We start from the raw sequence: 16,528 nt of genomic DNA, 5'->3' as shown, positions 1-16,528 counted from the left end.
CTTGAGAAGTTTCTTGAAATACCTCTAGATCAACCTAAGTCAAGGGACAGGACCCTGTTGCCTTGAGCCTTGCCGATTAAACTGACATTTCACATCCGTTTCCCCCAGCTGTGATGCTGTGCATTGGCTGTCATCCCAGGTTAGGCTAGCTAGTTCTGCTGGCAAGCTTGAAATATCAAAATCCTCCTACTTAAAAAAAAAAAAAATCACTTCTGAGCCTATCCTTTTTGAGTTAATTACTGAGATCATTCTCACAGCAAGTTCATTAGACCTTGTTCACTCATTGTAGTTCGGTGAGCAATTTCTATATTGGATGAGAGAAGGAGCAGACTTGTTCAAGTCACAGAATCCATTCACACTTAAACAACAGGAGCTTGTCAGTGGAGGGTATACTTGCTCACACCTTTCTTTTCAATTCCTGTTGCATAAGGGAATAAGGGACAAGGGAAGTCATTTTGGAACAAACCTGTGAGGCAACTGTCTTTGAGGCAAAGTGTCTGTATCCAGGGAAGAACATGTGCATGTTCAAGTGCTTGCCCTGTACTTCATTCTCTGAAGTTTACTGAGAAAGACCTGACAGCAGTTGAACACGTTTGCTTGTTGTCTGCTACCTTGTCTCTGTCTCTCTCTGTGTTCGCATGATAGGCACCACTGCATGCCATGCACCAGGCCTCCTTTCTTGTGAGGCTGTCCCTCATGACATCTATGGAGTGCATAATTGAAGACTAAGTGAAAGGATTCCCTTAAGATCTGAATACCTTTGGTTGTTGTCGTACATCGTCTCTGTCTCTCTCTCTATGTGTTAAATGCAGACTGCTCAGGTCATGGTGTTGACAGCTTCTAGTATTTTCACTAGATCCAAAGCAGTGTCAAACCTGTTTTTACATTTAAATGTTTTCACTTGGTTTTACATTTTAATGTTAACAAAATAAGAAACAATACACATTATAAATGTTAGATAGCTACATATTTGTACTTCTTGTACAAACTAAGAAAATAATAGAACACTAATTTAGTTATGTGACATATTGACACCTGAGCAAGACATGGGTGAGGGATAAAAAGGCAGGATATTAGTCACACAAAGCATTGCCAAAAAGTTTTAAAAACACAGATGTGGGGAAGCTCATGAAGACATGCTCAGCTTTAGTCCACAGTATGCTAAATGGGAAACACTGGAGGATGGTACATGAGGGGTTTAAATAGGGAGAGAGTTAATTAGAAGCAGGTGATCGTGATGGTTGATAAGTGTGTGATTGTGAACCGAGCAGTGGTCGTGGTAGGTGATTTGTGCGGATATGTGTGTATGTGTCTGTGTCTGCGTTCCTGGTTCGGTGCGGACCAGAACCTGACAACTTGTTTCCACTTGATATCAGAATTAGTTGAAGAGAATAGCTGGTCCTGTCCTTTATTGCAACTTAAATATAAACATGCTTTTGAGGGACCCTCTGGAGAATGTCTGAGGGGTACACAAGAGTTTAATTCTTATAAACTTTTTCAAGGGCAATTATGTAAACAACCCTCCTTTTTTTCCATATTGTTCTTTGAAGTTTCCACCATTATGCTCAAATTACACATGACATTATAAAAGCTAGTCACCTATGAACCTGCGGGCTTATATAGAAGGGAAAATAAACTATGGACTATTTATGCTCTGCATTCTTGCATATTTATTTATGCTAGGCTGTACATAATGCAGCCTTAAAAACATAGGATAAAAATCCCCATGTAACACAATTCAGGTTCTGTCTAAATACATGGCTAGCTAGCTAGTTATTTTACAATCCCATTTAGAACATATATCGTCGTGAATGTCCTGAACAAAACACGCTGTACCTAATCCCCATAAATGACATATCTCTCACTGAATAAAAACTTGTATGCTTCAACAGTATACAGTGGTAGAAATGGCGATCACCTTTAAAAGGATTTCTTACTGTAGGCCTATTATAAACAACATGGAGGAAATTAAAATAAAAATACTTGAGTCAGGTGTCTGTTGAATTCCGAGCGATATATATATAGAGGTTGGAAATTGATTGTGTAAAAATGAATTGTGATTGTTAAGTCACATAGATGTAAGTGGACATGAAGGGAAAAAATAGTGTGGGTGCCAAGTATGGTGATTGTATTTTTAAAGCTGTAGGAAATGTTACATTCAGAATGTTTGTGAGACAAAAAAAAAAAAAGATATAATTACTATCCATGGTATAATTGACTGTGTTGCAGACAACATAGGCAGGGATTAGACTGAAAAATGTCAGAGTATTTTTAATGCTCTTTATTGCTGTCATCAGAGGTTATGCAGCCATATCCTCCCGAGCAAGTACGGCTTCTAATCCTAACAGTTTGGCCGCCTGCAGACACAAATAAAGTGTTGAGCAATATTTAATTGCATCTACTTGAAATGCATATTTAATTGCATTGTTAGTATTTATGGAAAACAAGTGTTAGGATTGCTCTGCTCCATTGCAGACTTTCTCACTCTAGCAACTGTGGATTCCATCTCCTCAATCAGTTGGCCCATATCATATTCACAGGAACCATATTCCATCTTTATAAAAGAATTCAGTTTCACCTCCAACTATGAAGAGAAACAGTGTTAAGCAATATTTAATTACATCTACTTGAAATGCATAGTTCATAGCATTGTGAGAATTTATGGAAAACAAGCGTTAGGATTGCTCTGCTCCACTGCAGACTTTCTCACTTTAGCAAACACGGCTTCCAGGTCCTCAATACACTTATCCCTCTCATTGATATTCATATTTTTAGGTTCCACCTGTAGATATGAGTAGAAATATTGTTGAACAGTATTTAAATACATTTAATTGAAATATGACTTTAATTACATTTTGATACATTTGTAATTTATAATTTGAATTGGACTGGAAAGGAAACAAATACAATTTTTATCGCATAGCCGTAATCACATAGCCTGCAGGCCTAATGATTTAAAAATGTGCCCGCAAACATCAAATGTTCAACAGAAATAACAGGACCTGACACTCTAAGGTACCGTAGACCCATTCAAATTGTGCTATTGGAATAATAAATTCCAATGCATTCAGTCATTTTAGCTAGTGTTGATTTTGATTCTTGCCACAATTATACTAATAATCAGTGTTACAACTCAGCATGCAAAGTCACCGAACAGTCGACTGTTAATTCTATAGTAAGGAGAATGTAAAACAAACAAACAAAAAACCCACCAACAGTATTTTTTTTTTCCTGCAACTGACAAAGATTGCATATGCTAAATGTATGTGTTCTAAATATATTCTAAATACATTTACATTAGTGTTTTTAATTAAATTCTCGAACATTTGTTGAAATGCATTTGTAATTTATATTCAGAGACATTTCAGTGTACTTAAGTACAAGCATTCAATTAGCATCACTGTTCACCATAGCTGTTTTTCCATTTTTTGTGGCTTTTGTCCATTGCCACAGTATGGCTTTAAATCATTTGTCTTGGTTTTACTTTACTTACTATGGCTGATTGAGTTCCCTCAGTAGTGAAGTCATTCTTCATTAAAGAATTTGTTCTAGTATCTGTTTAAAAAGTAACAGAAAATGTCTTATTAGCATTGTATAGATACTTAGAACACTTCTACGTAGATCTCTCTCTCTCAGACAAACACACACACACACACATTTCATCCAAGTGGTGGCTGTGCTCAGAACTTACCTTTAAAGAAGTCATCCTCTATTCTGGCAGGGATCTGGGCTCGTGTTTTTTTGTTTTTCTTTTTCCCATATTTACCAAATATCCCGTGCTTTTCCTTTTCATATTTCTCAGAAGGAACATGTTCCTTGCGTCTTGGATTGCAATTGTAACTACCGCACTGACCCATAATAAATTTAGTGTACCCGTTATCTGTGATCTGTAGTCTAAAAATGGGTCACAGAAATTGTTCATTTGAAAAATCTGTTCTTTGACTACATCATAATCGCTTAATTGATGCGGCTGCATTATGACATCACACGCCACCCACTGAAATAAAAGCTGAGGATGTCATTGCAGAGGTAGGAGGAGCCAGAGTAGAATATTAAAGAATATTACATTGCTTGAATAGTGGCTCTGTCTGCCCTGGGGGTATTATTGAAACCCAAAGGCTGAAGGGATGGGGAGAGAGACAGTGAGAGAGAGAGAGCGAGCGAGCGAGCATGTGTGAACATATTCTTGTCATGGTACGCCCCCCCCCCCCCCCAAACGTCTCCCCGTGTGTGTTTGCTTGTGTGTGTGTGTGTGTGTTCATCCGTGTGGCCATGCTCCCTTGTGTTTCACGGCTGCCCTTCATTGTGTTGTTATTGTTTGCGTATATAAGTCCTTTGTGTAAAGGTTAACGTTGTCAGTGTTTGATCCCACGATAGCCTTAGTGCTACGTTGTCTTCCATGTCTCTAAATAAACATCGTTGTATGCATCATTGCTCTTCTTTTGTATCCTGCCAAGCCTCCCTGTGTTACAATTATGATAAAATGTGATAAAATACTAGATCATAGTTTGCAGTCTGAAGTACTTTTGACCTGCTGAGAGTTAGCCTGATTTGACTTAGCCTGTTCCTAACCTTTGTTTAGTATGTTGCATAAAAGCTCATGGAAATATTTCAGATGTAACATACATGTAACTGACCTAGTAGAGCAAAATTACAGAATTGTAAGGAGGAAGTGACGTTCTTGGGGCATATCATTAAAGGGGGAAATACACACAAGCTGTCTCAAAACCGACCACAAGCCATAATTTCGCTACCTAAACCATAGTGGCATACTCCCCTCTTACTGTTTTAGTCCCACACGCATTACACCGAATACTGCAGGACCAAAGAGTGTCACACTTATCAGCCCAGTGGTAGCTGAGATACCACACCACCCTCTTAGATATGCCTAATATAACTGTCAAAAGGTGTATAACACTGAACCCAGCTACACTCCTTCCTACGGAGGAGGATGGAGATCCACAAGACTGCACAGCAGTCTTAGCTGAAGTATATATACCGCGGGTTGATCTCTTTGAAGAAGCCATAAGTAACCCAGACCTATGCCTCAATGTGGATGGGTCAGCATGCAGGGACGACACAGGGGTCAATAGGGAAGCATACGTGGTAGTAACAGATCATGAAATACTTAAAACAGAAGTATTACCATCCTCCTATTCAGCGCAGGCTGCTGAACTAGTAGCACTGACGGAAGCATGCAAACTAGCTGCAGACAAAACTGTTAATGATTTTGGAGCCATATGGAAACATAGGCAATTCCTGACAAGCTCGGGTAAATATATTAGACATCACCATCTTGCTAGAAGCCATTTCGCTGCCAAAGACAATTGCAGTTGTTAAGTGTGCAGCTCACAGGACTACAGAAGACCAAATCAGCAAGGGGAATACTTTTGCAGATAGAGTAGCAAAGGCAGCTGCAACTAAAACCGCTGTGCAAGAAATACAGGAAACTGCTGCTACCCCGCAGGCCACATTACGGGAAATTCAGTCAGGGGCTACCGCCACTGAAGGCACGAGGTGGAGACAACTAGAACCTCCTGTTAACAACCCACACTGCTGTCAAAATAGAAGGACGAGGAACCTGGGTACATCACACACACTGTAAGAAGGCTCCGACACCAGCCCCAACTCCAAGCAGCAGCACCCAAACAGACTAGGTCGGAACTGTGTTGAGTAGGGTGTTAAAGGCAAGGCCTACCCTTTCGACACTCGGAACCGTCAAGAGACGGTAGAGAAAATCAGACACAGCTAACACAGTCAGAACATAGACTGAATATTAATATGGATGAAGAATCCCATGACTTATGAGAAGACTTGTTACCATTTCAGGGTCCCAACGCCACTGAAGCAGAATGATTAGCAGCTAAATGCCAACAAAATACAGCGTGTATGTCAGCCCTTGTGCATGCCCAACATATCGAGCAAGAGTACCTGGTGTGCCAGCACACCAGTGTTCCAAGGACTGTAATCCCTCTGAAAAACGCAGACGAAGGAGAAGTGAATATGACAATCTCTATGTGCCAGGTTATTAACCAGACCTCAAACTGTCCCAGTCCCACTAACCCCGCACCACCGAAAATGATGCTGCATGTGGCAGCTAGTAAGGGTGAGATATTTGTATAGCAGATGAAGCAGCAGGTGCCGGAAGTCTGGTCCAGATGCATCGATTATGTGCAGGTGCACAGCAATGGCACTTGCAGTGACTCCAATAGCAGTTCCCTGTGGAATTGCTCCATGACAACCCTGCAGGGGTATTGGAATGTAATGTGGGTCGGTGGTTCGGTGGCCTATGGTGAATTGCCACAGAACTGGACTGGTTGTTGTTATCCAGCTGTAGTGCGCACAAGGACGCAGGTGTATACACTTCCCCATGCCAAGCAGCACAGGGTGAGGAGAGACATAACCAGCACAGACTATTGTGGTAGAATTCTGAGGGACCCATGGACCACTCCGGGTGAAACCATTGGTTGGTCCCTTTTCCTGGGCGGTGGCACAGTAGCAGCCCTGCAAAAGATCAATGGCTTAGCTTATCAGTTACTGCAAGTAGTTAATGACACCTTAGCAGCAATAGGTGCCTTAAAGATAGAACAACAAGTGATAAGGGCAGCAGTGCTTCAACATAGAATAGTATTAAATCTCCTAACCATGAAGGAAGGAGGAGAGTGCAAAATGATTAACACTTCCTGCTGTTTTTACATTCCAGATCTCAGCGCTAATATTACTGATTATATGAATCTTATGTGATCTGCCTTCACTCCGCAGCCTACAGTTGCAGTAGCGGCTGTAGCGTTGCCCATTCTGCTACTCATTCTTCTTCTTTTTCTTCTTCTTCTGTGTTTACCTCCTTTTTTGTCATTGCGTGTCAGACGTCTTTCTAGTGTGTTCACCATGCCAGCACTCAGCGGCCATGCCAATGACCAACCGCAGCTCAGTGAAGACATTCTGCTCCCCAAGATGGGCGGTGCTGGTGATCCACATGAAGACATCGTAGTGCTATTTGCTGAATAAATGTGTGATAATGTGTGATATAGAATAAAGGGGGGAAATGTTGTGGGAATTTACCTTACTTCATTTTGTGGAAATTTACTTTGCTTTATTTTACTTTGCTTTATGTTTCTATAGTCACAGCATAACAGTCTGCAGATAAGCATGTGAGTCAGGTACACCAGCTGCTCACATACCGTTCTAACCATAGCGATAGAAGAAGCCTTCAGCGCTCAGGCTAACCAAAACATGAATTAGCCGATACTCTGTAGGAGTCGTTTTTCTTTTTTTTCTCTTTCTTCTGTTCTCTGTATAAGGGGAGGGAGACCGTACTGCGCGTCAGTCCTTTTACTCTGTTATACAGGGGACAGAAATCAATAAAATTTTACTCTTTACTACTCAATGCATAAAGCTGTCTGTGTTTGATGTGCTCTCATTTTCCCACCACATCCATTTAGCAGTACTTCTGAATAACCGAAATGGCTTAAAACAGCTGAGGGAATGTTTGAAACTGAGTGATAAGATGTTCAGCAATTTATATATCATAATACAAGGCAGTAAATTAAATTTGGCTGAACTGGACAATAGTAGCTGGCATGAAAAGTATGTCGTAGAGAGAGTAACAAAAAACTCAACCTCTCACCTCACGCTCTGAGATGTCTCCGTCACTGTCTGTAGTGTCCTCTAGGATACTGCTGCCCGCACTAAAGTGTGTCACCCTGACCGGGTCAAACATCTCTTGAACATAATGGAAAATCAGCTTCAAGTGCTGCACTGAGCAAGAGTGCACTGTAAATGGCCAGATATAAATGGCAATGTCAGTAAAAAAAATTTATATATGCAGTCATGGAACAGGTCCTATCTGTAGAGCACAGCTTTAAGGTGCATATTATGATGTGCTCTTACCAATCATCCTCCTGGCTGTGTCTTGCTCTTTTGGCCAAATGTTTCTCTTCCAAAGCAGACAGACCAGACTTGCTGCATATTACTCCGTGCACTATAAACAAACCACATGTATAATGCCTTGTAAACAATGGAACAAGGGAAATTTGAATTGTGACTACTCTGTTAAAGGGGCGGATAAGGCAACCCACCCAAACCCCCCGAAAGCTGTTCTGTTATCTCTAATTGCTATGCAATAGTCCTGTGATTAACTCAAAGGCTGGAGAAGTTTCACCTTTCTTTACTTGAATCCTGAAGGCTGTTCGGTTCTGTCGCCCACAATCCATCCTGTGTAATTAAACATTCACATCATAACTCGACCCCGTGCAATAGGGCAAACTCACTCGGATGGGGGAAAGGATTACAGACTACCTGTACTGCTGCCGCAACTCTGCGGCCATTCCAACAACATCCACATACATTCCAGCAACATCCTATTATAGGACAAAGTGGGCTTAAGTACACCCATTTAATAGCATGTTGGACCTTCTTTGGCCTCCAGAACTGCAGCAATTCTTTCTGGCATAGTTTCCACTATGTGCTGAAAATACTCTGCAGGAATCTTGGTCCAATCTTCATAGGATATTTTCTCTCAAATTACATGGAGGGACTGACATGTTCTAAACTGCCTGTTATACTCTTACAGCCGCTTTGAAATACAAAAAAAAACATATTTATCTTCCACTCCACTCAAGGATGGCCACACTTGGAATTTCCCTTGGCACATTTAAAACATTGTGTGAGCCAGATAGCTTCTGTTTTCAACCTTCCAATGCTCTGAGTATTAGTGTTCCATGCATATGAGATGCTTCAACACGTCCATGCGTGTTGTAAAGAAACACAGTGTAAGCAGTATTAATGAAAGTGCATCTCTACCTCAAACTCACCAGTGTAACAATTACAGTTTGTGAAATCTAATTTTAAATGGCGATCAGCCTTCTTAACAAATCTCCAATAACAAATAAGCAGAACTCACCTTGTTAAGTGTTTGTGTTTGTGTGTGTGTGTGTGTGTGTGTGTGTGCGTGTGTGTGTGTGTGTGTGTAGTTTTAAGCATAGCAAGGCACTTCAGGGTTGCCAGGTGGAGCCTTCCTGAAGACCCTGATACTGAAACAGCATTAAAAGCTGCAATGGCACTGTAGTTGTATTTATCTGCACTAATACAGCTTTGAACTATTGCACTCTTACATACAGTAAGTTTCTGTGTACCAGTGTACATTTCTGTGTACCTTTAGTAAATAAAGGGATTCTATTCTAATATTACAAGTGCTAGAAGTGCTGAAACTCCAAACAGTGAAGAAACCAGTGGAGCTTAATGACTGGTCAGATGAAGAGAGTGAAGTGAGGAGTTTCCTTCAGTGTCTGCCATGTCCCAGCTGAGGTGAGTGTGAAGCTTTTATTAGTACTATAGGAGTTGTGTTTAACTTTGAAACTGATGGCGTCACAGCCATTTGTGGCCGAGAGTCTAGAAGAGCATAATTGGCTGTACTCTTAGGGAGAGAGGGAGTGGCATACGCTCTCTCCCCTGTCAATTACAGAGACACCGTGCAATCAAGGGCGTCTATAAGTTCACGCGTCAGAAGGGGGAGGAAAAGACTATTTTCTGAGTACTTAGAATAACATTCCGTATTTGTTGGAGAACATTTTCTAGAGTGTTTTCATGTAGAGAGAGAAATGAGTGGCTAAAATGTCAGAAACATTAAGGAGACAAATGGGGAATATATAACAGCTCTTTCCATGTTAGTGACACCAGCGTTCCCTCTTTTCCCAGATGGTAAAAAAGAGCCCTGACTCTTGCAAACTTCATTTTTTTGTAGAACAAAGAGAAAGATGAATAACTCGCTTTATGGCCTTTTTCCACTCATGCATACCAAGTCCAGTATGCATCCAAACACTGTCAGAATAGTAGGAGTGCAGACTTTGAAAAATGGTCTTCTCATGTAAACTCAGCAGCTTTGTCCCTGGTTGTCTAGTGGTTAGGATTCGGCGCTTTCACCGCAGCGGCCAGGGTTCGATTCCCGGTCAGGGAAAAACCTCTTTTTATGCTCATATAAAACGACAGATTCTGCATTAAAACATAAAGTTTGTGTGAGTTGGAGTTGAGCCGACAGCCTAAGGATGACTTTTTTTTTAAGTTTTAACTTCTACTCTACCAACTGAGTTATTGAAAGCGACATGCAAGTAATCCCACATGTCCAAACACCAGTATGTTGGCAAGAAACACAGCCAGTTTTGGATGTTTCAATTGTTAAGTTCATTTGACACAAAGAAGAAAGATCGCATTGTATAAGTTGTTCAGCTACAAACAGATATATCTTTTGATGACATTTGGAATCATACTGGACTTTGTGTACATGATTGGAGAAAGGCCATAAATGGTTAGAATAACATTCAGTGCTTTTGGAGAAAAGTTTCGAGAGTTTTGTCATGTAGTGAGAGAAATGAGTGGCTGAAATATCAGGCATTAAAAGTGCAATTTGCACTCATGGAAAGAAAATTGCTTTCATGTAGACCGCATTGAGATATCGATCTGCCTGTGGAACATAACACCTCTTAAGAGGCTAGATTTGTGCTCTCAAGCTGCGATGGTGGTTTTCTCATGGCTTCTAAAAGAAGAGGCTGTGGTCAGGGTGGAGTGAGTCTTTGATAAGCAAGATTGTTGTTGTTTTGGCCTTCGAATAGACAATGGCATTACCCAGTGTCAGGTCTTTCTCAGTAAACTGCAGAGAATGATATAGAGGGCAAGAAATGGTCAAGCACAGTTTTATTGGGTGTGTGTCTCTAAAAAACACTACAGCTCTCTGATACATTTTTGGTTCAAGATTTAATCATCATGCAAATGATTGTGATTAATGCTTTGTCTGTTTAATTCAAATATTATACTATAAACCTAATATTTTAATAGGGTTGGCAACTTTCTAGATCCGATTACTACATGTGTGTGAAGTACAGGTGCTGTAGCTATACGGTATACAATTGTCCACAGTAGCCTAATTATAATATATACAACCAAAAATCCATCTAAAATAAACACCAGAAACCTGGACTAAGGGTAATGTACATAAGTACATTAAATCTAGGTAGGACTGCTCAATAGGTAGGATAACAGCAGAACAATTGTCCCGCCGTATAAGCAAAATGAGAGCCTGCCAAGGCCGCCAAGAGGGTGCCAAAGACCATGTATTTATTTCTATTTGTTTTTTACCTATGTCAGTGGCAGCTCAGATTTCTGCGTAGGGCCCCAAACAGGCTTGGGCCAGCCCTGGTATCACAGTGTCGTGCACTGGAAAACCATCAAGCCTGTTGACTATGCTACCAGTGTTGTTCATGTAACTGTGCAAATAAACTGCAAACACAATTACTTTTAGAAGTATCATCCAGTTTCTTTTCACAATTGCCAAAATGTAATGAATCACAGCCAGTGTTCTAAAACAGAGCTGGAATGTATTCCTGGCTGATGTGGTTACAAAAAATAAAAAAATAAATAAAAATTTAAATTGGTGGATGAATTTTCAATGAAAGTGCTTCACTCAGCAGCCATTAATGATTCTTATATTCAGTATGAATAAATTGAAATTCCTATCCTTGTATCAGGTGCAGCAATTGTGTGTAACAATTGTGAAGCAAAAAAGCAATAGCAACATTTTAATATAACAATATAGGTAATAGAACATGATCTAATGATATTAATTAGGCTATGCAAATAACACAACTACTTCGGTAGCAGATCATTCATGCCTGTTGAATAGGCAGTTTTCTGCTTTGCAGATACTTGAAATCTTTTACTAATCTTTCCCCAAATCCAGTAGGAGCTGCCTTTTACATTAACATGCCAGGATACACGCTGACTGGATGTTTAATCTTTCTAATGGGTAAGCTATATTCTTATAGTCAAGAAAGATATTTTTTAATTATTAATCAGTTAAGGAAGTCAAGCTATTGCATTTTGCTGAGATGAAGGAATATTGCATAACCCTGTACTGGCCAAATAATTAGATTTGATGTTCTATTTTGTGGATTAATCCCATAACTGAATTATTCACATTGTTTTATAGCCATGGTTAATACTTGCTGTCAAAATGCTGAGGTTCATAAGAACCTCTTACCTTCATAAGGAAGCTTCCTGTTTTTGAAACAGGTAGTTTCAGCATACTAGCTCTTACTGCTCTCTATCTGTTTAACAAATGTTTTGTTGGATTTAACTACTTTCTACCTGGAAACTGGCAACTTCCATGGAAAACTATTTTATCATCACAAACTATATCTAAGGAACTACCACAAACATAAGTAATGTTAACATTTTGCTTTTTCATCATGACTTATGTTCTGTTTCAGAGCACTGAATGCAGCATGTTTATTCTTCGTCATTAGTGGCAGTTTTATCTGTGAGAAGTGTAGATGAATTGCTAGTCTGACAGACAGTACGCATCCAGACAGCAAGGCGAAAGGGTGACGTTACGGCAAAGTAGACGAGCTTCCACCAGCTCATGGGACCACTACACATCCCCAACATTAAGTAACAAAATCCCAGAGACCTTCTGCGTGTACTGGCCAGACTTCAGATCAGAAGGTGAGAGAATACAGTCATGTGTTGTGTGGCTCAGATTGTTCACACAGTTAGTAACAGTCCAAACACTTTAATTATACTGTACAGCATGAGACCTGGAAATGTGTGTCTGTGTTTTTGTGTGTGTGTGTGTGTGTGTCTTCTCCCCAGGCTGAGCTCCAGCTTTGTACTGTCCATCATCAGAGAGATCTATCAGACTGGCTCTGCTCACTGTGTGTCCAGCTTGTTGAATTCAGCAGAGAACTGCATCAACCTGAACAGCAGAGAGCTGGACTCTGTCCACTGTGCTGCCCTGCGCTTCACCCTCCAGCACTGCACAGCAGTCTCTCTCAGCCTGCTTTTCACCTCCATACCAAAGGCGGAGCTGGAGAGCATTGAGCCACTGCTCTAACACGTCTCCCGTCTCAGGCTTGAACTTTTCTCACAATCAGAATTTTAACACAGAACTGGTCTGTTTAGGGAGTGTTATATAAACGTTTATGTACGTTTATGTGTTTTTCACGAGTTTCCTCAAAAGTCATTTTGTGCCAGCATCATTTAGGTTTTATTGAGACTCCTGTCAGGTAATCAGCAATATCCATGGATATTTACTTCAGAATAAAATTAAATTTAGGTGAAATATTTATATTAACCTGAAATTAACTGCCCTGCCACTGTCTGTGTGTGTTTTGTTTTCTCCGTGTTGACAGGCTGCTGTTGCTGAGGCTGCTCCACTGCTACAGTGTCTCTGAACTACAGCAGGGGGCAGCAGCAACAGATCTGCTCTTCGCTCTGCAGCACAGACTGGATTTCTCCTGCTGCTCTGCTCTGGACCTCACAGCAGACACACAGAAACACACACTGACTCTGAGCACTGAGGACTGCAGAGTCGTCTCCATGGTCATCCAGAGAGCGAGCTCTCACACACACACACACACACACACACACACACACACACACACACACACACACACACACACACACACACACACACACACACACACAGCTCACTCTACACGGCTGTGAGGGCAACTCTTCCCCATTTTACACACAGTCACCCTTCAGTAAGCCACTGACTCAACACCACACAAACTAGGGAAACATTCTGGAAAAGGGAAAAGAATTTTATCATTTGAAACAAAATGTGTGTAAATAGCATTAATGTTAGTAGTTATGTGAGTGTGTTAGTGTTTTGTGACTCTACATGTTGGAGAATGTTGAGTGTGTTCAGCAGCAATAAAGCCATGCTGCTCCAGTTCCTGTCTCTTCTCTGTGTGGGGACTGATGTGGAGTGTGTGAGACGCGCTGTGGCTCTCTCCCGGGCTCTGGGTAAGATGGTGATCCTCCGTCAGACCTGGCTGGACCAGCAGGCCTGTAGGTCACTGGCACTGTTTCTGGAACATTCTGAAGGGCTGTCAGAACTGGACCTTAGCCACTGTCAGCTCACTAACCACTGCCTGCAGATGCTGTTCGCACACCAGCACAAAGCCCACATCCTGGAGTGAGTGGACAAGCGGGAGGAGGAATGTGTAGAGAGTCTTGATTGTTGAGTGCACAGTGAACACTAACATAGATATAACACATTTTACTCTTTTTCTCACAATTTAACACAAAATCCGGCAGGGTGACTGAACAAAGAAGCTGTGCGTGTTCATTGTAAAGCATTGTATGTTCCTTGAAAGGCTCTATATAAATGTAACTTTGATCATTCAGTCATATCCTGTGTTCCTTCAAGGACTTTATTTTTCAAAAGCAAACAGCAAAAAGCTTGATTTTCTTGGTGATTTTATTTGGAAATGACGACCTCTCTCACTGGCTGCCTGGATCACTGATCACTGCCTGTACTTGGCAGGATGGATCTCTGTGGTCTACAGAATATCCAGACTGCTTGTAGAAACACATGTTCTCATTAAAAAGAGAAATAAGGCATAACAGACTCTTTATGATTTACAGTTTCATGCCTGATAGATAACAAGTCATGTGTACAAGAACTGAAAGAAATGATATTTTGTTTAAAATGTCAAAATGCATAATTATCTGGCCATTAATGACTCAGGTCCACTGACACAAATATACTATTTATTGCTTTGCTTATTCATTCATTTGCTAATTCAATCATTCGTTTATTCATTCATTCGTTCATTACTTTAATTCATTGATATATAAATCTACAGGTATTTGTACTACACGGTGATTTAGTAGAGGGAGGTGTGTTTGGGAATCCTGAACAATGTGGTAATTATAATCCATGTAATTTCAACCTCAGTCACAATGACATCACTGATGTGTCAGCAAAGAGGATCTATGATACTTTCTCCACCAACAACAATATTCACACTGTGAGGTAACTGTGTGTGTGTGTGTTTAGGCATTTAAAATAAGGCTGTATTTATTTGAGTTTAAAATTTCAAATTTAAAAGCCTATTTTGATTTTATAGGCTCTTCAACAACAGAATTACAGGCATACAAATCTTCCTCTCAGACAAGTGCTTTGAAGTCTGGTGATGTTGATGTGTTGTTGGCACTGTAATGATGAGATTTGATTTTTCTAGATTATTGGGACTATCCAAATTATATTTTTGTTTTAAGTGAAAAAATGTAATGATTAAAAAACAAATTTTTGTTATCTTATACATTTTAAGATTACATATAAAAATCAAATACTCAAAATTTATTTATAAAGTACTTTTTAAAATTGTATTTTATTTTATTTTATTTACAACAGGTGCTATTACAAAGCAGCTTTTCAAATGTCCAAGTCCAAGCCCCCAGTAAGCAAGCCAAGGGTGACAGTGGCAAGGAAAAGCTCCCTAGAGCATGAGGAAGAAACGTCGAGAGGAACCAAGACTCAAAGGGGGTCCCATCCTCCTCTGGCTGTTTAAAGAGAGACATAAATAAAAAAAATGAAATAAGCATTTAATGTTTAGTCCAACTTTCTGGAGGTTCTAGACTTGTGTGCATGTGTCCGAGACCCAAGTCGCAAGAGAACGTCCATTAAGGGCAACAGAGAGTAGCTGGTTGGGGTGGAGGTGGTGTGGGCTACAACAGGGGATATTAGAGCAATGATGTTTGATTCCTACTCAAAGAACATGTGATATTTCCAACATTCACTTTAGGTATCAATGAAGTTGTGACATCAAGCAAAGGAGGACAGTGAGACATGAGTAGACAAGCACAAGTTGGACCTATTAGGGACAATGAAACAAAACCTGAAGACAAGAAAACAGAAATGAAAGCCTGAGTGAGCTGAACTGAACTGAATCAAACTCCTACCGCTATATGGACCTAGCTCTGTAATATAGTTGAAACTGTAAGTTGCTATAGATAAGCGTGTCTGCCGGATGTCTGCTCACATTAAGCAGTGCAGTTGTGCAGTGTGAACATGACATCTGTCTTTTACAGCAAAATCAAATTATTTTATTATTCTTTAAATGTCTTTAAATGTCTTCATGGTCTAGCAACTCATAATGGCATTAGCGCTTGAAAGCAAAAAAAAAACAAAAAACAAAAACAAAAAAAAACAGCAAAACAAAAACATCTCAAAACACACTTATTGCATTGAGTTCTGTTTAGATGACTTTTGATTTTATATTGACACATCTACTGTTATCTATTTACCTTTTCCTTTTATCATTATATATGTCATTTTATTTTTTATCCTTTGGGCAATTAGTCTCTTCTCAATGCGTTTTATTTTTTGTGTGCAGAGAGAAGGGGTAAGAAGATGCATATACAGAGGTCTGTACTAGCCTTGCTGTCAAAGGTTAGGGGAAATGAAATAAATAAATGTTCCAAAATGTTTTTTTAAATAGTTTAGTATCCAACATTTTAAATTCTAACATTTATGATTACCCTCAGCAGTGATCAGTGGTAGCTCAGTGGTTAAGATACTTGACATGTAGTCAGAAGCTTACCGGTTCCAGCCCTACTGCTGCCAAGTTGCCACTGTTGGTTCTCTGAGCAAGGCCCATAACCCTCAATTGCTCAAGATATACTCACTCATAAGTCACTTTGGATATAAGTATCAGGTAAATGTATGGTTATGTTTTTTATAATC

General features: G+C 40.1%; 1 protein-coding gene across 1 annotated transcript in view; it reads right to left on the bottom strand.

The window, feature by feature from the left end:
• LOC145657964 (uncharacterized) overlaps nucleotides 1-5,474 on the bottom strand; it is a 73,110-nt gene extending 67,636 nt beyond the window's left edge. Inside the window, exon 1 of the mRNA XM_081714844.1 lies at nucleotides 5,461-5,474. Within this exon, the coding sequence (XP_081570970.1) occupies nucleotides 5,461-5,474 (14 nt within the window). The remainder of the gene's footprint in view (nucleotides 1-5,460) is intronic.
• Nucleotides 5,475-16,528: the final 11,054 nt, after the last annotated feature.

Source organism: Electrophorus electricus, chromosome 5 (genome assembly GCF_041902795.1).
Source record: "Electrophorus electricus isolate QZ-2024a chromosome 5, ASM4190279v1, whole genome shotgun sequence".
Classification (NCBI taxonomy): Eukaryota; Metazoa; Chordata; class Actinopteri; order Gymnotiformes; family Gymnotidae; genus Electrophorus; species Electrophorus electricus.
This window is presented reverse-complemented; position numbering and strand designations above follow the sequence as displayed.